General features: G+C 41.7%; 1 protein-coding gene across 5 annotated transcripts in view; it reads left to right on the top strand.

Moving 5' to 3' along the window:
* Positions 1-25,777, top strand: part of LOC134527290 (DENN domain-containing protein Crag) — a 771,918-nt gene that overhangs the window by 164,061 nt on the left and 582,080 nt on the right. For all 5 annotated transcript variants that reach the window (XM_063359835.1, XM_063359836.1, XM_063359843.1 and 2 more), the window contains one exon: positions 513-685. In XM_063359835.1, the coding sequence (XP_063215905.1) occupies positions 513-685 (173 nt within the window). The remainder of the gene's footprint in view (positions 1-512; positions 686-25,777) is intronic.

Consider the following 25,777-nt stretch of genomic DNA (forward strand, 5'->3'; position numbering starts at 1 on the left):
TTTTTATTTTTGGCGAGTGGTTTTATCTTCATTGTTATACTAGCAAAATGTTTACGTAATATAAGAAAAAAAATATGCATAAGATCCCTAAGTGTAAATGACATTTGCATTGTTCCTAAGCAAGCTACTTGCATGTGAAGCAAAATTGGTGTTTTGTAAATAAGTTATTTGATGTTATCCAGGCACTACTTCAATGATTATAGTATCTTCCCATCATAAAATAAAATTTTTGCTCTAAAAAAGTGTTTTATTTGGAGTAAAAAAATAAACACAAAAATGAAGTGAATTAAATAAATTTAAAGTTTCCCTGTAATTATTTCTCTCCTAAATTGTTTTTTTTTGTCTTTGTGTCCCCTGAAATGTGTAATTGTTTCTTTCACTATCACTATTTTACTAAATCTATCTTTGTCAATTTATAAATAATTAAAAAATAGTATTTAGTTGTATTGATATTGATGCCAGGCAGGTGTTGATTCAGGCCTCTGCCTCGTGACATGGCATGGTGTGCGCAGGAATCCTGGCACGCTACCCCCACCACGACCATGCAGACTTCCCCTTCCCACCGCCCGTGCCTCTGTTCTGCCTGCCCATGGGAGCCACAGTGGAAAGCTGGCCTTCTTGCGCCAAGCAGCCGCGGCCGGTCTTCTCCACCTTCGTGCTCACTGTCCGCGATGCCTCCGAGAAGGTTAGTTTAGCTTTAGCTGCACTTCCCTTCCCGCAATTAAAAACTACTTCCATTCAAATGGGCTATATTGATGTTTATTAATCCCAAACAGATAACAGGATGGAAGACCTTGAATGTTATATTATCTTGAATTTAAGGTGGCTTTGAATTTTATGTGACCTGAAATGAAAAACATTTCTACATATATAGCAATTTAAAATATTGTGGCATAGCTCAGCCGGGCCTCCAGTAAATTACCACCTAAAAACATGATTATGACTAAGGGGGTAGAAAAACAAGAAATGGTAGAGCACTAGCATGAGGTACCCGAGACCTAGTCTGCTACCTATACAGGTAGTGTAGGGAAAGTCTCACGAACTGAAAGAAGACATAATTAAACAATCCAGACACAGATTTATTATTTAACAAAAATTAATGTTACAAATACAAATAAATAAATAAATACATTAAATAAACATTAACGTGATGTCAGCCGGAAAACAACATAAATACAACATGACCGCTCTCCCTTTGCCGCGGCTTCGCTGAGGAATTAACTACGCCCGAACCAATACATATGTGCCTTCAACAAGACATCGATTCTCTAATTACCTAGTTATAGAAAATACCGTTCAAACTACATTTTAAATTATTAAGTGCTGGACGGAGATCGCCCAGCCTGAAGTTCCGTCTCACGATCCATCATTGCCAATCACTTACCCTCTCTTCGTCGCAGTGATACGGCTCCGTACCAACGTGGATCACCCGTCCAGAGAGGTCCCGCAGGCGAAAAAAGCCCCGGTCCCTCCCTGGACGAGAGTTTTACCTCCCGAACGAGGTCACACCGAAAACATGAACGCCGGGAAAAACTTAGCCACGGGAAAAATGGCTGTCCCCCCTCCTGCAAGGAAAACAATAAACGTGAGGTAGACAATTCCTACTGCGCAGGCACGGAGATTTCCCCCCCCCCCCCCCCCTTTACTCTCTCGTGCTGCTCGCTTGTTTCTGCCCACGTTTCCAAACTCGGACGCGAGATGGCAACACTAATCAGGACAGAGTCCTCGAAACGAGTACACGAAGCCGAAAATGACAGACGAAAACAAAACCGACGCTACACAGCAGGTTTTTCTGGAACGGCGTGTTGCAACCTCTCGGCGGGCCCTGGCCAGCGACCCGCGAGAATTAGCAAACCACGCAGCCTCGCAAAAGCCCGCGGTGCCTGCAAACTACCATCGCAGCAACCTATATTCCGCTACCCGTGTGTCGAAATCAACCGGCCGAGCCTGGAAATGCGCACGTACACCAACACGTTAACCAGACGAGATACAAAAGTAAAATAAATTAAAAAAAAAAGTAAAGAAATTTTCAGACCGTGACAATATTAGCTAATTTTAAATAAAAGACTGCAATAAACACTTGATTATCTGCACTTATTGATTTGAGGGAAGCTATGCAGCGAATAATCCAAACTCATGAATACTCCACTATACATGTAGTATGTAGGTCTAATAAAGCATTTAAACTTGCATTAAGGTATTTTTGCTATAATTGCGTGGTATAACTTTTAAAAATGCCTCTTATGGCAAATTAATATTTTTTATTAATAAAATATGAAGTTATTTCATTAACTAGATAACTCTTGAACAAAATAATACCATAGTAGGGCATATATAACTTCTTATTATGGCCAAATGATAACACAAACAAGGAATTACGCCTACTTTTTAGCAAGCTACGTACGTAAAGTCCATTTTCATTGGCTTGTTGGAAGAAAGTAGGAAATTTTTTTATTAAACGTAAAATAAATTCGTTAGTGACATGTGTTTTAAGAAAATTTTCGCAGCACACTGTCATATTCAATGTATCTATCTTAAACAAATCTCGTTTTCATCATCGATTGAAGCAAAATATATTTTTCGAGGTATGCACAAAGTTATTTTTCATAGCCCTCGTAAAGGTATTAAAAAAAAATTAATTTAGATGTAAATATTTGTAGGTAGATGTTGCTAACGCAGAAAGCAGAGCCGTGCTTGACTTATTTAGTGTTTATGCGGCTATGCATTTTGAACATGCTGCACATGATTATCTGCAGTTGGTATTGTCTTTGTGTGGGGATTGATAGATCTTGAGAGAAACCTTTGCATCACTGCCACAGCCAGGTTATCTCTACTAGCAAAATGAAAAAAAAATTAGTGTAGTGTAAATAAACCTATCACGCTGCAGCATGTGTAGTATTACCAGCGATGATAGCAACTTTATTGCAATTTTTTTCAAATTTTATGAAAACACTGAGTTTTATCAATTCGGATTAGTTATAATACAACCCTTACATGTAGTCATTATTAGCTAGTAAATGTATGTACTATCAATTTTAATTTGCATTGTTATAATTTTTTACACAAATTTCTTTATAATGAAATAAGGTAATTCTATGGTTGTATAAGTGCTGTGGATCAGGGATGGACAAAATGAAGGCATTGGTGGGGGGGAAAAGGGAAAGGAATATTTTCTCCTAAGAGCTCTTCCTTGGCCTGATGCTTGTTTATGTAAATATTAAATATCTGTTAAAAAACATTCTGGGATTTTTTTTCACCAAACTTATGTGTCACATTTTCCAAGAATCTATCAACACTAAGATTGGCACATTGCTGAATGCATATAGTTACAATTTTTACCTGTAGCGAGCGTGTCCCAACAAGATTAGCAATTCTTGAAATGTGAGAAAATGGCAACACGGTAGTGATATGTGTGTATATGTTGTTATTGGAACGTGGTATATTTCACTTTATAATACAGAGAAAACTCTTCAATGCGGCATGGACAGGACCACAGCCATGCCGGATTAGCAGTTTTGCCAGATTTTAGAATGTCAATATAGTTTAAATGGGAACACGACATGTGAAATGTAACCTGCCAGAAAACAGCAAATACTGTACTAAAATTAAAACCGACTATTGATAAACTCTGAACTAAAAACGCTGGCAGTATAGTAATTCATCTTGGTAGCCAAGATAGCCGGAAGACACACAGAAAAATCTGTACACGAACCGCTCAATGGGTGTGGGATTACAGTATATGCCCAACTGTGGAATTCTATACAGGATAATTATAAAGTCCGTGATAAATTTCATAAAATCGGTACAGTGAAATGGAAAAGAATAACGTAACAAATTATATACCGCGTGAAAGAACAATTCTCAAAGTTTTTTTGAATGTAGCGCCAAAAAGCTATTTTAAAAAACAACCGATAGGGGCGCTAGTGCATGTAGTTGCTGAAAATGGCTGCGAACAAGGCAGAGAAATCCTTTTGTGTGCTTGAATACACCCGTAGCGAATCGGTAGCGAGTGTCCAAAGAGCTTTCCGTGGCAAGTTTAACAAAACACAACCGGTTTACAATATCATAATGAAGTGGTACAATAAATTCGAGGAAGACGGCTGTTTGTGCGACGCAAAACGATCGGGTCGGCCAGGCGTATCACAACAGACATTGGATTGTGTACAGGACGTGATGGTGCGGAGTCCCTAGAAGTCAACTTATCGGGCTAGTGCATAATTGAACATCCCTCTGCCAACAGTGTGGAAAATTCTTCGTAAGCGATTAAGAGTGAAGCCGTACAAATTGCAGCTTCAGCAAGCCATCAGCCTCGATGACAAATTTCTCCGACTGCAGTTCTGCATTGCCGTGCAGAACCGTCTTGAAAACGATGACTTTGCATGCAAATTAATCTTCAGTGACGAAGCCACTTTTCAGCTCTCAGGAAGAGTCAACCGACACAACACACGCATATGGGGGACAGAGAATCCACATGCAACTCTCGAACACGTCCGAGATTCGCCAAAAGTTAACGTGTTCTGTGCCATGTCGAACAAGACAGTTTATGGCCCCTTCTTCTTCGCTGCTGAGAGAACTGTCACTGGTATCACCTACCTCGACATGCTGCAATTGTGGCTTATGCCACAACTTGAAGCTGATAGCAGGGACTTCATCTTCCAACAAGATGGTGCTCATCCTCATTACCACAATGTGGTACGAGATTATCTGAATGAGACGTTGCCACATAGCTGGATGGGCAGTGGGGCGGCCACCAACCAAGTGCTACTCCTGTGGCCACCACGATCACCGGACTTGACACCTTGCTTTTTTTTCTTCTGGGTATACATCAAGGATAGTGTTTATGTTCCACCTCTACCACAGAACCGTGATGAATTGAGACACCGCATCGTATCAGCTGCTCTTACCATCACTCCTGATATTCTGAGTCGGGTATGGGCAGAATTGGTCTATCGATTAGATGTGTGTCGTGTAACGTAAGGTGGACACATAGAACATTTATAACTAATGAAAAAAAAATTTGAGAGTTTTTCTTTCACGTGGTATATAGTTTGTTACATAATTCTTATCCATTTCACTGTACCGATTTTTGAAATGTTTCACGTACTTTATAATTATCCTGTATTTAAGACTTTTAATCTATTTTGGATTGCTAGTGTGTTTTATGCATTGAAGAAACTATTAAAAAAGTTTAAATCAAACAAAATATGTTAGGTGTATTTGATTGCTGTCAAATAATAATTTATTTATGGTTCTTCACGCTTTTAGTGAACCTAACTGTAATAAAATCATTTTTCTTGTTGCATACCTTGTAATTAAATTTAGCCAAGCCAGAATTTTAATTAGTTATTAAATTAAAATATAATTTTAAAACTAAACATGTATCTGCAAAAGGATTCCTGTACCTTTTCATTTATCTTGCTTTTGTTAATTAAACTTAGAACAAACCAGCTTAAAATTATGTTTTTGTTAGAATGTTTTTGCATCCTATGTATGGTTGAAGACATGGTTGGTAATGCTCTACTGCCTACTGCCAGCTGAAAGCCAAGAGGTTGGAAACAATATTCGTTAATAATAATATTTACCAGGAAATATTACGTGTCTCCAATGTTTTTTATACAATACGCTTCTTTACTTATATTTCAGACGTGTTAACATACCAGAAGTTGCTATATATATACTCAATGATGCGATGCCGTAACCATACTTAAAATTATTGGGCAAAATAGTTGTATACCCAATAAAAATACTGCAGAATTTTCATTTCCAGTTAAGAGCTGAAGATAGTCTACATACTGTTACAATTTATTAATGTGGGGAGAACTGGGTTCGTAATGGATAGCCAAATTAAGATTTCTTACAGTTTTATTGATTACTAATATTTACACTAAACACAAATCACTAACACTTATAAATGTTTATCAAGTCACTCAATGTTTGCAAGTTCCGCAGTTCGCACTCCTCACGGCACTCACTGTCGCGGGACTTAGTCACCAAAACTCCGTCGCCAAACTCTCACCGCACTTGCGGCACTCACAGTCGTGGGACTCTTTGCAGGACTCGCGCGGCACCTGTCGCCAAACTCTGACGCCAAACTTCATTGCCCAGTCAAACTCTGCGTCGCGTCACTCTCGGGGGGAGGGTGGGTCTCTTACCCTCTTCGGCACTGTCGCACTTCCCTTCGCTCGGAATCCGCTCGGAACTGTCGCGGAAGCCGGCGTCGTGGCTTAAGTACCTAGGGGCGTCCTTCTCGAAGTGACGAGAGGGGCCGATGACGAGCCGCATCATTCTGGGCTGACCCGACACCCAAACAGTCGAGAAGGGCGTCATTAGCTCACAGGATGGCCCGTGGAATTCCCAAGGTCGCTCAGCTATAGCTAACGACACCGAGGCAGGACGATGCGGGGGGTTCGGAGGGGGGAGGGGGTAGCGGTGACCCTTGTAATCTGGCCAGGCACGCGTGGCATGTCTTACGTCAGTGCTGGCCACGTGATATGCGCATGACGCCTGTAGCCTGGCAGGGCCGCCAACCAGCTCCGAACCTGGTGTGCACCACGGTCTGTTCTCTCGCATTCGTAACAATACTAATAGCTCTATCATATTGCTAGAAGAAAGAGGTGTAGTTAAGGAAGGGCATAGCCTGAAAATTCATGTTGTAGGAGCTCCCGTGCTACAACCATGAACTTTATTATTTCCAAAGTTATCATAAATTCCAAATACATAATTACTATTTGTTCCATACTGCAGAAGGCAACGTGAAGGAGACAATAATTGTTTTATTTGTCTAAATCATAGTAACCATTTCTTAAATTTCTGAATGAAGTTTAAATTAATTGGGAGTCGAGAGATATTATGTTGCTGTTGCCCCCCTGAGGACTAAAAAGAAGGTAGTTTTTATACTTAGAATGAGTTTTAAGGAAGCAAGCAATTTTTTTCACTGAAGTGTGTAATGTAAATGGCCCACTAAAGAACCGATATCATTCCGCATGTTCTCTTGTCCTTATGAATAGCTTGAATAATTCTTCAAGTACCAGAGCTGCTCTTGCCATCAGCTTATTACTGTTAACAATCCAGAAGAAACAATCAATGAGATTAATACAAATTATTTACATTATTAATCATGTGGTCGGTAATATGGTGTATGGGTTAATACCCTGTCCTAGGAATTTATAGTACCCGAAAATAACTCAAAGTCAAACTATATGGGGTTACAGTCTCATCACACCGGACTTTAGCCCGCCTTTATCCAGAAAAGGGGTCAGTTCAGAGAACAGAAACTGATCTTATTGTTCCGGCTTATAGCTGCGTGAGCTATAAATTTTTTTTATGTATTTTAATGATTAAAAATAGCAAAAGGGAATTTTTGTACGAAGAAACCACGGTTGATTTATTACCGCCAGTACAAGCTATGTGTACGTAAGTAACACTAAGTATCAATAATCGTGACACTAGGGCCCAAATGCCGAAATTTTGCAAGAGTGTATGTCAACGACATCCCTATAACCTCAAATAGCTATGAAGAACACCTCATGCATATTCATATAGTACTGAGTACGTTATATCAGGCAGGAATGAAGGTAAAGTTAAGAAAATCTATTTTCTGTTTGGAAGAACTACCTTGATTAGGACACATATGGACTCCTTATGGAATAAAGAGCTCCCCTGACAAACTGAAGGTCATACAAAATTTATGATGTCCTAAGAATGTTAAACGTTTACAAGTTTTCTGGCATCGTTGGGTTTTACAGGTATTATTGTAATAAGGTGACTCAAATCGCTCTACCATTATTCCATTTGTTAAAGAAGAATCAAAAATGGATATGGGTAGAAGACCATGAAATTATGTTTCAGGCACTCAAGAGCTTGTTTTTAAATGAACATGTTCAGGGAAAAGAAATCCTTTTATACACTGATGCATAAAAGTAAGCTTTGGGGTATAGATTAGCCCAGTGCGTCGAGACTGGTGAAGAAAATACTGTGAATGAGCGAGAAGCACTTGCAAATGTGTGGTCGTTGCAGAAATTCAGAGATTAGTTATTGGAAGAACACATTAAATTGTTAACAGACCACAAACCCTAATGTATTTAAGAGCTGGCTAGCTATTTGGTAGTATTTTATTGAATTTACTTATTTTATGTGACAGCTTACATATTTTTGTGTTTAACTTAAATGCATAAATTTTTTACAAACTACATGTAAAGTGATAATAAAACAAAATATAGTCAACAAAGTTAATGTTAATAAAATCTGTAGCAAAGAAAATTATGACATGCACAAGTACAATACAGTACAATATAATACAATGTAATAAACAAACTACTAGCAAGTATGGAAATAGAAAAAAAATTATACATATAAAATACTAAACATGATTTTACATATAAGTTTAAAAATTTTTTTTTTAAAAATTTACATTTTTAGAGACTAGATACATGAAGAGAAAAAATTGATATATAAAGAATATAATATAAATAAACATTTATTCGCTATTAACAACATGTTATCTTTAGAACATTCTATAAAATGTTTGGGTTATTATCCTAAAAAAAAAATAAATATCTAATAATAGTTTACACATATTGAGGGCTATCTTCTCCACTGCTTCACGGGGAAAGATGTTTATATGGGCGCCACCACGTGGAAGTGCACGTGGACCCCGGCTGATCCTCTCTCTCAGGGCGTGACGTGACCCATGTGGGACGAGTTACCAGTCCTATTGATTCGCTTATGTCGATCTACACCAAACCTGGCCCGCTCTAGACGTCGGGCACGCCACACTCGTACAAAGGTTGGATTCTCATTACGTAAAATATAACTTACGACTCAGTTAAAATTTAGGTTTAATAACATAACACGCCTCCCTACACGTTCTCCATTAAAACAGTAAAAGGCCTGGGCACGGATCAGCTTAGGTAAAGCATGGGCCAACCATGTGGCCATGCGCTCTGAGTCTCCTGTGGACTGCGACAAAGAAGCTCGTAATGAGTTATATAAATATTTAATTAAACGTCCCACCGACCGAGAGCGGCCCCGAGGGCTAGAGATTGAAATAATTTAGGAATAAATTATAAAACAGAAATACTTGATCAGATGCACAAAGATTGCGGCCCCCGGGGTGCTGACGCGTCTACTCTCAATGGCTGTTCAAGAGGAACTGGCGACGCTACCCTCGCAATGGCGCACTTCCGCCGTACAAAAACCGTTACGTTAATTAATGATCTCGTGCCCCAGCGAAAGTGAAGATAATTACAAAACACATCATTTAATTACAAAACACAATACTCTTAGTTAAAACCATTAACACTTCTGTAATTATTTAACGTGAGACTTAAAAGAATCACAACTGAGGTCAAGTTCCGGTCCGTGCAACGTCTGTAAAACTAGAATATATTATTAAATTAAGTAAAAGAGCATGTTGGCTTGAACATAAAAACACTGGGGCTAAAAATAAAAGGTTACAATAATTAATTAGGTACATAATTAGGGGCCGTCGCACTGCTTCTACAGCGCCCTCAGGAGGGAGGTCCTGGCGCGCAATTCAAAACAAACACACGTTCGCGGTGAAATGCCGGGGGGGAAAAGTGAGGAAGGGAGCGGAGCCTGTCCAGGCTAAGGGCGAAGCCCCGGCCGACGTCAATTGCCCCCCTCCCCCTTTAATTAGCCTGGCATGGCGACGCTTCCTTCCGCGCGCAGTGGCTTTGGTCACCCCTGTTCTGCAACTCTATCACACAACAGCTGGCCTGCTTGGCGGGCTGGCGGGGTCAGAGTCCGTAGCGCGGCGCTGGCGTGGGTATTTTCATTGCTATGGCTGTCTGTTCCGTTCGCTCTGGTTCGTCTTCCGCCGGTTCGTCCACCGTCATGGTAAACGTGGATTCCTCCAGGGAATAGTGAAGGGGCCATAGAGGCTCTTCCGGTGATCGGGATCTCTCCTCAACGTCTCCTGGTTCCCATGTGAGTGGTCCGGGTTCGTCTGCGTACTTCGCCGAATCTGCGTCGAATCCGTGGAAAGGTGCATCTGCATCTGTCGAATCCTCGAACAGCCGTCTTGATTGCACATGCAGTACCGTTTCTGGGCTCCTGGATTCTGCTGGTTCCTGCGCGTCCGTCTCCGCCGGTGTTGACGTGACCGGCCCTCTCGCCCCTCCCCCCTGGGGTGGAGTGAAAGGGACTGGCTCACTCATCAGCGACTCCGCCTCTCCCTCTCCCGCCTCGTGCGCTATTCTGATGTCGTCGCGGTGGTATCTGGCGGCTCGTCCCAAGGGCAACCGTATGGCAATGCTTGTAGGGCCCGTTCTGAGGACAGGCACGGGGCCGATCCATCTCGGCGCGAGTCCTGCACAGTAATTACTTTGTCCCGCGGAGAGTGGGTGTAGTTGCGCATAGACTAGCTGTCCTGGGTTCAAGTCCGGTGGCGGGCGCGTGGTCTCTGGTGTGCGCTGTGCCTGATACACCGCCTGATTGCGCCGCGTTGCGTCACGCGTCTCAGCCAGTCGTCTCATCCTGCGCTCGGATGTTTCCGCTTCTTCGTGTCCCGTCCCTTGCTCTTTCCGCACGTGATACTCCCCTGGGAGGGTGAGATTCCGCCCTTGCAACATAGTGGCTGGTGTCTCGCCCGTCGTTGCGTTCACCCGTCGTCTGATGCAGTACAAGATGTCGGGGATGTGAGTGTCCCACTGAGAGTGGTCGTCAGAGAGACGGAGGCGTAGCTGCACCTTAATCTCCTGATTTCTTTGCTCCGTTGGATTGGCGCGGGGGTGGTTCACGGGTTTAGTGTGTAGTATTGTCCGCCATTTCCTGCCCAGCTCTGTCCACTGACGTCCGACGAATTGTGAAGCGTTATCCGTCAGGATTACCCGGGGGTATCCCCACCTAGGGAAAAACTCCGCCTCCAAGATCCGCGCAATAGTGCCGGCACGGGCGTTCGAGAGGGGGTACACCTCTACCCAGCGAGTGAAACAATCCGTTACGACCAGTAAGAATTTTTTCCCTCGCGGTGATTGTGGATACGGTCTCATCAAGTCGAGCACTACTGTGTGAGAGGGCTCCGTCGGCTGTCTGGGTATTTGTTGTGCTGTCCCGTTCGTACGGCGCAACTTGCGTCGCTGGCAGTGCCTGCATCTCCGCACGTTTTCCCGCACGAACTGGTTGACCCCTGGCCAGTAAAACAGTTCCCGGATGTCGTGTCGTGTTTGGTGTGCGCCCGGATGACCGGCGAGTCTGTTGACGTGCATCATCTCGAACACTTCTCGGCGTGTGGTGGTTGGTGCAAACGTCCGCCACGGGCCTTCCGTTCCCTTAGGTCATGCTTGTAGCTGTCCGTCTACCGTCCGGTACCCCTCGCAGTTAGACTCCCCGCAACGACATACAAGTGCCTGTGTCGCGGCATCTGTGATCTGCACTGCTCGCACATAGGCGTCAAGGTCGTCCAACTCCGCGCCCGGCGGTAGTGTGGGTGCTGTGTCCTGGCCGATAGCGCAGACGGCCGCGTGTAACGTGGGCGTCCGTGCGTGGTTAGTCGGGCAGGCGCTAGATGGCGGTAGCAGCTCCTCCCACTCCGCGTCATCGCGTGCCGTGACGGTGTCGTCCGGATTGCGGGACAACTCGTCCGCCAGCTCGTTCTGTTTACCAGGCACGTGTTCAACTGTAAAGTCTAAAGCTTGTAACAGCATGGCCCAACGCGTCAACTTCGATCTACGTCCCTGCATTGTGGCTAGCCACTTCAAACACTGACTGTCTGTTCGTAGCACGAACCGCTGGCCTTCTAAGTGCGGACGGTAGCGTCTAAGGGCCCAGACGACACCCAGACACTCCCGTTCGTTAACGCTGTATCGCGGTTCTACGTCCCCAAACTTAGCGCTCGCGTACTCAATGACTCGCGTCTCACCCTCCTCCCTGAGTTGTAGTAAGATCGCGCCTATCCCCTCCTGGCTGGCGTCTGTCTGCACGATGAGAGGTTTGTGTGGGTCTAGGCGCGCCAGTAGATGGCAGTCCTGGAACCGGCGTTTCAACTCGTCAAAGGCCCCTTGGGTCTCGGTGGTCCACCTGAACGGTCGCTTAGGGGACAGCTGTTCTGTCAGTGGGGCAGCAACAATGGAAAACTCCGGGATAAATGCTCTGAGCCAGTTGGCTAGGCCGAGGAATTTCTGTAGCTGTTTACGTGTGCGCGGCGGCTCTTGGTTTACAATGACGCTCAGCTGTTTCTCCGTCGGCCTGTTCTCCTCCGCGTTGATGACTAAGCCTAGAAAATCTATCTCCGTAGTCCCTAGATGGCATTTCTCCCTGTTGCACGTGAGGCCGTGACTCGCTAGGCGCTCTAGAACTAACGCAAGATGGTGTGCGTGCTACTCCCACGTCTGTGACCACACGATTATGTCGTCCAAGTAGCCTGCTGCAAATTTACCGGAGTAATTGTCTAAGACTCGCGTCATCATTCCCTGGAAAGTTGCGGGTGCGTCCTGCAAGCCGAAGGGCATAGCACAAAATTGGAACCTGCGTCCGTCTAGAGCAGTGAATGCGGTTTTCGATCTGTCTCCTGGCTTGATTGCCTCCTGCCAATATCCGGCTGTAAGATCAAGGGATGAGAAAATTTTGGCGTTACCCAGCCTTGCGAGAGTATCCGCTATGTTCAGTAGTGGGGGCGGGGCATTGACAGTGACTTTGTTGATGGGTTTGAAATTTACGCAAAAACGTAATTTCCCGTCATTTTTTTCCGCTAGCACAACTTTAAAATTATAGGGGCTTTCGCTTGGCTCTCTTATCCCATCTTGAAGCATGTCCTAGACCTGATCTAGGATTGTTTGTCTACCTGTGTGGCCGTAGCTACCGGGCGGGATAAACATTGGCTCGTGAGGATAGGTAAGAATGGCATGCTCAGTTATGGTGGTACGTTTTAACGGATCCGCGGATGAAAACACACTGCACTGTTGATCAATGGCCTACTGGATGGAGGCACGGAACTCCGGGGGAACTCCGTGCTGAAACTCGTCGAGACTGACCTTGTTTACATCGGGTGGTATAGGCTGCCCCAGTCCGTAGCACGTCCGGCGTCCCTGGGTGCCAACGTGCACGCACCCGGCTCGGACGTCGATGAAGGCGTGCTGCTCGGCAAGCCACGGGAGACCCAAGATGACGTCGTCCCGCAGATGCTCCACCACCACGGCAGTTGTGGTTGACAGCTGGTCCTGCACGTACACGTCCAGCGTCGCGACGCCCTGGGTGTGGCAAGCGTCTCCGGAAGTAGCCAGCTACAGTCGGCCCGGTCGGGGCTCGAACCTGGAGTGGTCGACCACTCGTGCTGTGACGCAGTTGTAGCTGGCGGCGGTGTCAACAAGCGCGTGGACCGCGTGCCCGCTGGCGACCACCGGAATCCGTAGTAGGTCTGCTTCCGCCGCGCCCATGTGGCCCAGGAGTGGCCCAGTTGTCATCAATCTGTGTTTTGTCTGTGGTGCGGGGGAGGGAAGCTGTCTCCGCTCGCCACCCCCTGCCGCCCGTTTCCCGACTGCTGTTGTCCTGTGAAGTCGGGCCGGTATCTGTTTCGTACTGGGCAGTCCTCGTGCCAGTGGAGCGTGCCTGACGGGCACGTGTGGCACTGAGGTGGCCGTCCGTCACCGATGGCGCGTGTCCGACGCGTTGGTGGAGGGTGGCCGCCCTGGCCGACCCCGTTGCGTCCCGTGTTGTCGTCACGATTGGGCGTGACGTAGGGCATCAACGCCCTGGCGTCTGCTGATGTAGTGGTCCTTGGGGTGGTAGGTGACGACTGGTTGGTTCTGGTCGTTCCCACGGCTCGCAGATCTATTTCCACCGCACGTGCGTGCTGTATAAATCCTTCCGCAGGCTGCCACGTCATCGCTCGTAGGTGTGGGCGGATCACTGGGCGCATCAGCTCGACAATGTGCCCCAACATTTCCGCAGGCTCGCCCCCAGGAAACAGCCGCTTGTACAGGCGCACCATCTTCACCACGAACGCCTCCGCAGTTTCCATCGGGCCGTGTGCGAGGCAGCAGAGTTCAGCTCGCACCCTCATCTCGGCCTTCACGTCTGCAAACCGCGCCTCGAATCGCCTCGAAAACTCCGTCCACGACATGTCATACTCGTGCACGATCTACCACCACGTCCTCGCGTCCCCCTTGAGCACGTTGCCCGCGCCGTCTGCCCACTCGTCTTCTTGTACCCCGTACTGGTCCAGTCGTCCCTGACACGTGCTTAGAAATAACAGCGGGTCGTCGCTAGTTCCCCCGGCAAACTCAGGAAGTTCTACATGTCCCACGGGTGTTAGCTTCGCTCGTGGCAGGTCAAAAGTGCGACCCGTCGGCCCGCCGATGTGCTGCGCCGTCTGTCTCACGTGGTGGCACCACTGGCACGTGTACCACCCGTCCCGTAATGACATCACCTCGACCTTATCTAAGCAAGTTGCATGCTTGAACGCTCTACAGTTCTGACACCAGCCGCCTGCCCGCGATTTCCCGTTACATCCCGCTGCCGTGTACTTCTCTTGTTCCGGACTGTAGTACTCCTCCCTCACTGCCTGTTCCTGATCACATGACCCCTCGTACTGCCCCAAGCACACGCACATGTCCACCCACGAGGCTCCTGCCGTCCCGCCAGTCTGGCGTGGTCGAGAACACTAAATACAGTACATGGTGTTTAACTCTAACAACGTACCTGCTTGTATCGCGCCCGGATAAGTGTCCAAGCCGGATTTTCCCGTCATGAGGTGCGCGTGGTTGAGGCTGATGAACTGCCTCTTCCTCTTGTTACGCGTTGCGGATGGTGACCCACACACAAACACGGCTTCGCACAAAAAAAAATAAAAAATATATATATATAAACAACCCGCACTGTCCACTGTCTGGTATGTGGCCACGTGATCGCTCGAGTCGGGCTTCCCAGATGCGCACGTGGTCGGCCGGTCACGTTGTTTACTGATGGCGCAGTTCCTGCTGCACAACCGCCTAACTCACACGTTCGCGGAAGATGTAACTCGCCCCACGCTCTTGGGAGCCAATTGAGGGCTATCTTCTCCACTGCTTCACGGGGAAAGATGTTTATATGGGCGCCACCACGTGGAAGGGCACGTGCACCCCGGCTGATCCTCTCTCTCAGGGCGTGACGTGACCCATGTGGGACGAGTTACCAGTCCTATTGATTCGCTTATGTCGATCTACACCAAACCTGGCCCGCTCTAGGCGTTGGGCACGCCACACTCGTACAAAGGTTGGATTCTCATTACGTAAAATATAACTTACGACTCAGTTAAAATTTAGGTTTAATAACATAACTCACGCCTCCCTACACGTTCTCCATTAAAACAGTAAAAGGCCTGGGCACGGATCAGCTTAGGTAAAGCATGGGTCAACCATGTGGCCATGCGCTCTGAGTCTCCTGTGGACTGCGACAAAGAAGCTCGTAATGAGTTATATAAATATTTAATTAAACGTCCCACCGACCGAGAGCGGCCCCGAGGGCTAGAGATTGAAATAATTTAGGAATAAATTATAAAACAGAAATACTTGATCAGATGCACAAAGATTGCGGCCCCCGGGGTGCTGACGCGTCTACTCTCGATGGCTGTTGAAGAAGAACTGGCGACGCTATCCTCGCAATGGCGCACTTCCGCCGTACAAAAACCGTTACGTTAATTAATGATCTCGTGCCCCAGCGAAAGTGAAGATAATTACAAGACACATAATTTAATTTCAAAACACAATACTCTTAATTAAAAACCATTAACACTTCTGTAATTATTTAACGTGAGACTTAAAAGACTCACAACTGAGGTCAAGTTCCGGTCCGTGCAACGTCTGTAAAACTAGAATACAGTGAAACCTCTTTAAAACAAACCTGAAGGGACCTAAAATTTGGCCTTTTTGTATTAACGAGGTTTGTATTAACAGGTGCATATGCTCACATTAATAATAATCAACAAAATCAAGTATTGATTTTTTAATCGAAAATTAGTCAAATAGAGAATTAAAGAGGCTTGAAAAATTCATTGATTTTTTTCTGCAGTTTTTTAGTTGTATAAATGTCATTTACTGCACTGCAAAGTTTGTCAAAGGAAGACAAGACATCAGTGTCTACATCACTAGCAGCCAGAACATTTTCCAAGACAATTAATGCTGAAGTGGACTTCACTCTAAGAATTTTTAAAAAATATTTCAACCTTAAATTTAGTGTCAGAAATATATCAGTTACTTGTCATTAAAGTTAAATCAGTTGAAAAATAAATAAAAATGGAAGTATTTGACTGAATTCAATTTACACTTGCAAAAAAAAAACATACGCACAATAAATCTACATGGAAATTAAAGTCTTTTTCAATATCCTGAAGTCTGAAATATGTTTACTCATGTCATCAAATGTATAGCTGTACTGAAGAAGCCGATTTTGCCAATATTTAGTTGAATCGGCATTTCTGCCGACTTCCGATACGCTTGTTAATTTTCGGCCGATATTACTGAAAAACGAGAGAGACTGCCATAACCTAAAAATCCACGATTACCCTTTTCGCTTTTCGTAGTAGTACTGCATTTTTTCAGAACGCATTATTTCTTCGCAACATGTGCCAAACGTACATATAAAAATTTAACATCCTATTTTTCAATAATGTTCTTTATTTTTAATATGTCATAAATAAATACATTACCGTCACTGTAAATATACATCTCGGTTGTTACGGTAACTGTAGTGGAAATGTGGTAGCTATCGTGCTTCTGTAGTAATTATGGTATCGACAAAGAATCTTTAGTTCTTTTTATGGTAATTATCTTAGGATAACAATTGGGATTGTACTGTAGTTATGGTACATCATCCAATTTCTTCGTAAGTTGTTGTTCATTTGTCTTTTCTTCATATTTACGTGCTCCATTACTTGGCTGCAGATTTAAGTTTATTTTTACTACTGTATACTATCGTTACTGTTTTTATGACGGTTTCTTTCTAAGAAATGGTTATTTCTGCAAAATCTTTATGGTTAAACGATCATCTATTATAATTTATAGTGACGGGACCACATATTTTGTACGATCAATGCGGACAAAACGATAAGTCGAACATCGGTACAAGCGGACTTTTTTAACCTTAGTTGTATGGTAATTTTGCCGGGACCGTAGAAAGTATACGATAAACACGGACAATCAATACATGCGAGTTCGATAGATGGAGGTTTGACTGTAGACCATTTATCGTACAAATTATTTGCCGTTAACAGAATTATAGTGAAGCTGCGTGCACGTGATTAAAGTGTGCGATTCTTGTTCTAAAATTTCATTCGGTTTATCCGATAATAAAACAATAGTACACTACGTGAGCGGACGTGAGATTACTTCGTAATACATAATAACGAATATTTCGTATTAACCGTATTGATTGACATTAAATATGCTATCCCAGTCTGAAGGGGAATTAAAAGTGTTCGAATAAACGCGAACTTTGAAATAACCGGTATTTTATTAACGAGGTTTCACTGTATATTATTAAATTAAGTAAAAGAGCACGTTGGCTTGAACATAAAAACACTGGGACTAGAAAATAAAAGGTTACAATAATTAATTAGGTACATAATTAGGGGCCGTCGCACTGCTTCTACAGCGCCCTCAGGAGGGAGGTCCTGGCGCGCAATTCAAAACAAACACACGTTCGCGGTGAAATGCCGGGAGGGAAAAGTGAGGAAGGGAGCGGAGCCTGTCCAGGCTCGGGGCGAAGCCCCGGCCGACGTCAATATTCACGCATAATAACCCGAACATCACTGATAATACAGCTACACTTGAGCATATGGGAGTTTAGTTATTACCTAAATAATATTTTCTTAAATATTGAATAAGAATTAAGAAGCCAGTTTGGCTTCCATGTATGTTAAGTAGCCACAGAAAAAACTTTTGCATCTGCTTCTGTGTTATGTCTCTCCACTCGCCAACCCCCATCATTCAAAACTTCCGTCATCAATTTGCATGTGAAGTGTATTTTGAATAGTGCGCCACTAATCCCATTAACTACCGCAAGAGGGCACAGTAGAATTATATTCTTGTTTCCTTTGTTAACATTAATTACGTAGTATTGTATTCCAATATCTCGTAAACATTCTACATGTTTATTTGATTTAAATTTTGTTCACTACAGAAATGGACCTGAAATTGTGGAAGGCTGCACAAGTAATGAATAATTTTTGAACAGTAATATTAATATACAAATTCAGTACATGTTTCCTAGGCTTAAATAACAATGTAATAATATTAGGAGTACAAGTGTGTTTTTATCATTATATGTTAATGGCACGAATCTCAGTGACCTTACGGTCAGTTTAACTTGGCGTTGGACGTGCTGTCCAGTGATCTTCATCATCCCAATTGTTTTATTTATCCTAAAATTTTTTTTATCTATCCTTGTAGCTTAACTCAGGGGCTCAACTGCTTATTTAATTTAAATAGTAAACTCGCTAGCTGTAGTTCGGTCACTAACACAAAGATTGTATCCATCCACGAGGTGGCTCTGAACATCACGTAAACCAGTTTGTGCCGTTAGGCTTTTAAAAACTTTACTTTTTTATATTAAATTCTATGAGAGCCATGTGATGCATTGGCTTGTAGTAAATTTCAGTACCGAATATCATGTGCTTTTTTCTGCATTTGTTTACTTGTTAATTTCTTACTGTGAGACTGGCATGTGAGACACTGAGATTGGGGCAGGTTCTGGTACACCAAGGTAATTGCATTATGGGGATATGTGTCATGCCTCCACATGGAAAAGGTCACGCCCTGAGTACAGAGTCTCTGCAGGGTCAATGTTCCTTAAATATGATGGTGCCAGTTAATTGCACTAACTCGAGTAGGCAAATTCTCATACCATATCAAAACAAAGAAGTAACAACAATTTTTCTTAGAATGTGTGTGTATACTATGTTGAGAACTGAGGTATTGAAACTTGTCCGCAAGATGGGTTGGGGACTGTGTCCTTAACATTTTCTGAAGCAATAAAATGTTCTGAAATTGTTTTCATTTGTAAAGTTTTAGCCAAGAAAAACTATACTAATATGGTGGGACATGACCATTGCTCCTCAGTTAAATCACATTAAACTGGATCACAGAAATAAAAAATTGTGTTTACAAGAGATTGAACTAAATATTTTTAACACGGATCTGCATTCGCGTTTTCAGACGTTTTAGGTTATGCAACGTTCTAGATGCCTTTCTCCTGATAAATATTTTTTGCTGAGACCAGTTTATTGAATCAGTAAGTCTAAGACCTAATTTTTTAACAGTTGAAAAAATATAGAAGTTTTGTTTATCTAAGATTTTATCACAAATGCTAAGCAAATTTATAACTGACAGCATAACGTTTGCCTGTGACATATGACCTGTAGGATACCATAGGATACTATACCATATCTGTAGGATAAAGGATAACATTAATATCCATTTTCAACTTACATATACCATTAATTGAATGAGGAGGTGGAAAGAACATGCAAACATGTATCATCGCCCATCGGCATGTAAGTGGTGTTCACCGTTTTGGCTGGATAAAGGAAGATCATTAATGTGTAAGGAAAACACAAGGGGGCCAGTACAGAACCCTGTGGAACACCTGAGCTTACAAGGCTTACAATGAAATGCCAGGTAACACACCGATACGTGTTGGACAGGTTTCTGGGAGAAATTTAAACTATATTTTAGTTTGGTACCGAAAATATTGTAACCAATATTGTCAAAAGATTTTTTAAATCTAGTAACATGAGCAGTTTAACATGTTTTTCAATTTCTCATTGAACATTATCAATTATGATATCATGTTTCATCATTTTCAGTATTGCGTAATTTAAACTTGAGTTATTCCATGGTTTGACTGTGTGGGTGCTGCAGCCTCACGTAGCGCAACTCGGTAATGGGGTCACGGCGATGAGCGTGGGCACTTGCTGTGCAAACAACACATCCATAGCTCCACCCCTGGTGTGGCCGTCTGTGGACTTTCATGGGTCTCACTGTGGCAAAACCAACAAACTATTCAACAAACTAGACCCTGTCCAATCAAAATTGCACATGAAAAGTGTCAAGAAAATTTCAAAAGGTGGTCTGGTAATTGAATCAGATGATGTGGATACCATTAAAAAGATAACTGAAAATGAACAACTACAAGGAATGGATCTAAGATTTGAAAAACCAGTTAAAAGAGGACCTAAATTAATAGTTTATGACGTTCCTCGAGAATATGATAATGAAGACATAATCGAGAATATATATATGCAGAATTTTGTGGATGATGTATCCAAAGAGGAATTTATTGAAGCAGTGAAGTTACGCACCAGAATAGGTAAAAAGGAAAATAAGTACACTGTTCATCTTGTTATAGAATGTACACCCAAAATGAGGAATTTAATAATAAGAAGACAATCATTGTTCATTGGATTTTCGTCATCAAGAGTAAAAGACTATTTCTCTGTAACTAGGTGTTATAAATGCCAAATGTATGGCCACATAGCAATTAAGTGTAATGGAAAGCTTGCCTACTCTATTTGCGCCCAAGAGGGCCATAAGTACACGGAATGTCAGCAGGCAATGCATGGGAATTAATGTTTGAACTGCAAAAGAGAAAAGCTGAATATTGATCAGAGAGTGGATAGTATAGATTGTCCCTGCTATAAGAAAGCTCTGGGAAGAGTAATTAATAGAACGGATTATGGATATTGAAAATAAGATCAAATTTGGTCAGATTAACCTACAAGGATCGGCAGCTGCAACAAGTGAAATTACGGAATTAGCCACAAAATATGATTTAGACATCGTTCTAATTCAAGAGCCATACTCTTTAAGAGGAGAAATTATTGGCATTCAAGGACAACTTTACTATAAAGGTGACAAACCCAAAGCAGCTATATGGAAGAGAAACGAAAGATATACTAGTATGTTCTTACCTGATCTTTCAAGTGAACACCACGTGTGTGTCTTGATTGACATTGGAATTTACAAGATATATTTAATTTCTTCATATTTTCAATTCTCTGATGATGTTCAAGAACATGTAAACAAAATAACATCAATAACTGATATTATTGGCAATCAACGGAAAATAATTTGTGCCGACGTCAATGCCAAATCTACCCTGTGGCACAGTACTGAAAATGACAATAAAGGTGAAATAGTCAATGCATTCATAATTGAAAATGATTTAGCAGTAATAAATACTGCTGGTGAAATGGGTACATACCTATCACCAGCCACAAATACAGAATCTAATATTGACATTACTCTATCTGATCGGCGTCTAATTGAGGTACTTGAAAATTGGAAGGTACTCGATGAGAGCATTAGCGATCATCATTTGAACATTTTCCAGTTATGTCATGGCAAAAGCCAGATACAACTAGTCCCTATTCGTACAAGGTATCTGCACAAAAATACGAATTGGAGCAGATTTGATGATTACTTAAAGAAGGTATGTGACAAATTTAATGAAAATGTACCAGAAGATGTAAACATTCAAGCCGTAAGTGTCACCAACATAATCAAGAATTTATGTGAAAAGCACATGGAAAAGCAAACAAGAAATGTTAAAAGGCTTTTCCTGGTGGGATCAGGATCTGGAGAAGTGTCGAAAAGAAATCAAGAAAACTAAAAATATGTTAAAGAACAGCAACTCTCCCTTCCACAAAATAATTTTGCTAAATCAATTCAGAGCTAAAAGAAGAAACTACAAAATGATGATAAAACATAAGAAGAAAACATCATGGAAGAAATTTGTCTCTAATAAAGGAAACCAAGATCCATGGGGATTAGTTAATAAAATTTGTGTGAATAAGCTGAAATCTCCAATTGAAACACCTGGTCTAACTATTGATGGTAAACCAGCTAATTCAATTGAAGAAAATTTAAAAACTTTACTGAACGGCTTACTTCCAGATGAAGACCAAGAGATAGATACACCTTTACACAGACTCAAGAGATCAGTTATGAATGAACCACCAGATTCAGATACAGAAGACGAATTTAATATAAAGGAACTGGACAATACTGTTAAAAACCTAAAACCCAAAAAAGCACCTGGTATAGATGATATAACTGTGGAAATTTTATGGAGAGTCTATCCCAGAATGAAATACATTCTTCTGGGTATATACAACTCCTGTTTGAAAAAAGGCAAATTCCCTGATATCTGGAAACATGGACTTCTAAAAATTCTATATAAAGGAAAAGGGAAGGATCCTGGAAAAACAGCCTCATATAGACCACTTACTATTTTACCTATATTAAGAAAGGTGTTTGAAAGACTGCTTAACAGGAGACTCATTGCTCACTTGGAGAAGGTTAATGGCATTCATCATAAACTATATGCTTTCCGAAAAGGATACAGCACTTAACTAGCAATATGTGATATGAAGTCTCAAGTGGGAAGCTATGAAGAAGAATATGTAATTGGGGTAACTATAGATATATCTGGAGCCTTTGATCACGCCTGGTGGCCCCAAATATTATGGCGTTTGAAAACACTACAAGTATCAATCAATATTTACCAAGTTATACTAAACTACTTTGAGAACAGAACGTGCGTATGCTATACTGGCCATATTAAACAACAAAAGACACTCACTCTTGGATGTCCGCAAGGTTATGTTTTGGGCCCAGTTCTATGGAATGTAATATTTGATGACATGCTCAGACTTGACTTACCAGAAAATAGTAAAATTTTTGGATATGCAGACGATGGATTTCTTTTAGTTCCTGCACCCTCCAGGTACGAATTACAAAATAAAACTGAACAAGCATTAAGACAAATAAAGAAATGGGCTGACACTGCAAAATTAGAAATCTCTGTAGAAAAGATGGAAGCTATTATCCTCAAAGGACACTTGAGTATAAATCGATCCCCCACCATAAGATTCTGTGGCAGACCGGTTAAAACAGTATCTACACTCAAATATTTGGGTGTATAGATTTCTACAAGAAACTCATATCAAGAACATGTTAAAAGAACATCCATCAAAGCAGCTTCACTGTTTCATAAATTACGCAGCATGGCACCTGCTAATTGGGGACTAAATGCAAGAACTCTCCTTATTATTTATAAAGGAGTGTATGTCAACATTGTTACTTTTGCTGCCAGTACATGGTTTGAACTTGTACAGTTATCTATTGTTCAATGGTACTTAAACTCATCCCAACGCACAGTGTTATTGACAGTAACAAGATCATATAGAACAACGTCTTTAGATGCGCTTCAGATTACAGCAGGTGTTCTACCAATAGATCTGCAGATTATTGAAAGAGCTAGCTCAGCTCTGGCACGAAGAAATAATGAACTATCACCTAATAAAAAGAAGCAAATTCATGAAGAACAATTAGTGAAATGGCAAGATAGATGGGACCGCAGCGATAAAGGAAGATATACTTATAATATTTTAGCATCAGTCAGAGAAAGAATGAAATATAAATGGATCTCTACAGATTACTACAGTTCACAATACTTAACCGGTCACGGAAACTTTAAAGCCAAATTACATCAATTCCATCTTGTGGACTCTCCCTTTTGTGTAACCTGTGGAACAGAAGATACTCCAGAACATGTACTACGCGAATGTGGCAAAATAGAAGATTTAAGAGAGCAATTTCAACAAGAAGTAAGCCACAAAGAAGTAACTATAGCGATCTTGGAACCATAGTTAAAGATAAAGAAGTGTTCCAAATTTGGAAGAAATATATAAAAATGATTGGACAACGATTAGAAACTTTTGATAGTTGGATTGCCACGAGAAATTCTCAAGAAGAACAACAAAATCAAAGTGACGATTGTGCCCTACAAGATGGATACGTAACCGAAGAAGATAGCGAAGATGAATCCGAAGAGGATTTAGAAGAAGAGAAATTTAGAAGAGGAATCTTGAACTTTCGAAACCTTGAACTACAAGAAGGACATGAAATCGAAGATGATTGCGAAGATGAATCTGAAGAGGATTAAGAATAAGAGGAATTTAGAAGAGGAACTTTGGAGTTTTCGAAGTTATTAAGATTATTATTATTATTATGTATAATCATAATTATTTAATCATATTCATATTCATATCTATAACTATATAAACAAATATATATTTTATTTTATTTTATGTTATGTTATGAATTGAGGAGTCCTATATTTCACTCCTAAGAAGAAAAATAAAGAATTCATTAAAATTATTATTATTTATTTATACCGTATATATATTATTAGAATAGAAGAAAAAGTTAAAACCCAAGAAAAACCCAACACTTATTAGGATAAAGGAAGAACATAATACTTTCTGAATTAAAGAATCTACAAGAATTAATTTCTTCAAGTATACCCTTAGAGGGTTTACATCTTGAAGAGGATCTAGAGAACGAATCTAATTTTCGCCAACATATGGTTGGATAACATCTGTGGCAAAACCAGGGAGCACTGCTCCTTCGCATCGCTGGCGAAACGGGGTCTGCTTAGCTAGCCCTGGTTTGAAAAGTTGGGTAAGGCGGGGCTGAAACATTCTGGAAAGTTTGGCAGAGGGTTTTTAAGTGGCGGTTTGCCATTGTTGGAGGTTCACTAGAGCGGTCGTGGCCCCCAATGGCAACGAGTCAGTCCCTACTGAGGGAGATGTCAAATTTTTGTGCTGAAGCTGTATTAAAAGTTTGGTAATAGTTAAAGTTAAAGCTTCGTTGTTGAATAAGTTAAAGTTTAAGAGGTAAAGTTTAAGTTAATAAGGTTAATTTGGCGGGCAGTGGCACCTGAGGTAACGTTTCGGAAATTGGGAGAAGAAGTCGCGAGATGTAATTGTAAGTGGCTCTCTTGGGGCTTGGTCGTTTGCCGTCCATCTTCAGAGTCGAGCATCAGAAAAAGAGTAAGTTAAACTTACCTCATGGGAAGAGAAGTTTGTCTGTTGAGTGATAATTAATGTACTAGTACTAATGTCTAATGAATAAGATTGTAACTCTCTAATAAGTTACAAGCTTTATTTGTGAATTACTCTTAAAGATTTAGACTGGATGGTAAGGGAAGAAGTTGTAAAGGGAAGACTCAATTCTGGTAAATTAAATGATTTTTAAAATAATGACATGAGTTTATTTTTATAGACTTTAGTGTTAAGGTATTAAGAAGTGTTTTTAGCCTTTAGGTTGGTTCTTCTCCCACCAGAAGCATCCTGTAAAGTTTGAAGAAACTTATTGTCATTGAAGTTTAGTTAAATGCATTTCTCTCACTAGTTAGGCCAAGAAATGCTCTATTGATACAGGTACAAATTTGTGATAGTTGTAATTGATTTATGCTTTACTCATCCAGTAATAAAGTGGAGTTGTTAGCTGCTGACTTTCAAACACTGAATTAAAAGTTGAACAAATTCTGTCCTCTACTTTTCAATGTTTGTTATTTCTTTTAAAAGACTTCTACCTCCCCCATTACACTATTTACATAACAAGTATTTGTACTATGAAGATTTCTAAACCCGCACTTGTATTTGTCCAACAGGTGATTTCCAATTAGATAAGCTGTCATTTGACTTAAGTACCATGTGCACCTGCACCTTGGACAGAACTGGACGAATAGATATTGGACAAAAATCTGAGACAGAGGGCAGTGACTGGTTTTGGGTGACAAGTTTGTAGCACCACAGGCCTTATCATCCTAACATATAAACATATCCTTTATGATTGAACTAAATAAGTGGTTAGGTTTATTGTTATAATAACACTTAAGAAAGATTGGCTGTTTAGAAAGGTGTTTTAATGGTTATATTTTACATTATTTCATGTTTTTAAGAATTTCTGAAAATTTACTTCATTTAATTTGGTAT

The sequence above is a fragment of the Bacillus rossius genome, chromosome 1, assembly GCF_032445375.1.
Source record: "Bacillus rossius redtenbacheri isolate Brsri chromosome 1, Brsri_v3, whole genome shotgun sequence".
NCBI lineage: Eukaryota > Metazoa > Arthropoda > Insecta > Phasmatodea > Bacillidae > Bacillus > Bacillus rossius.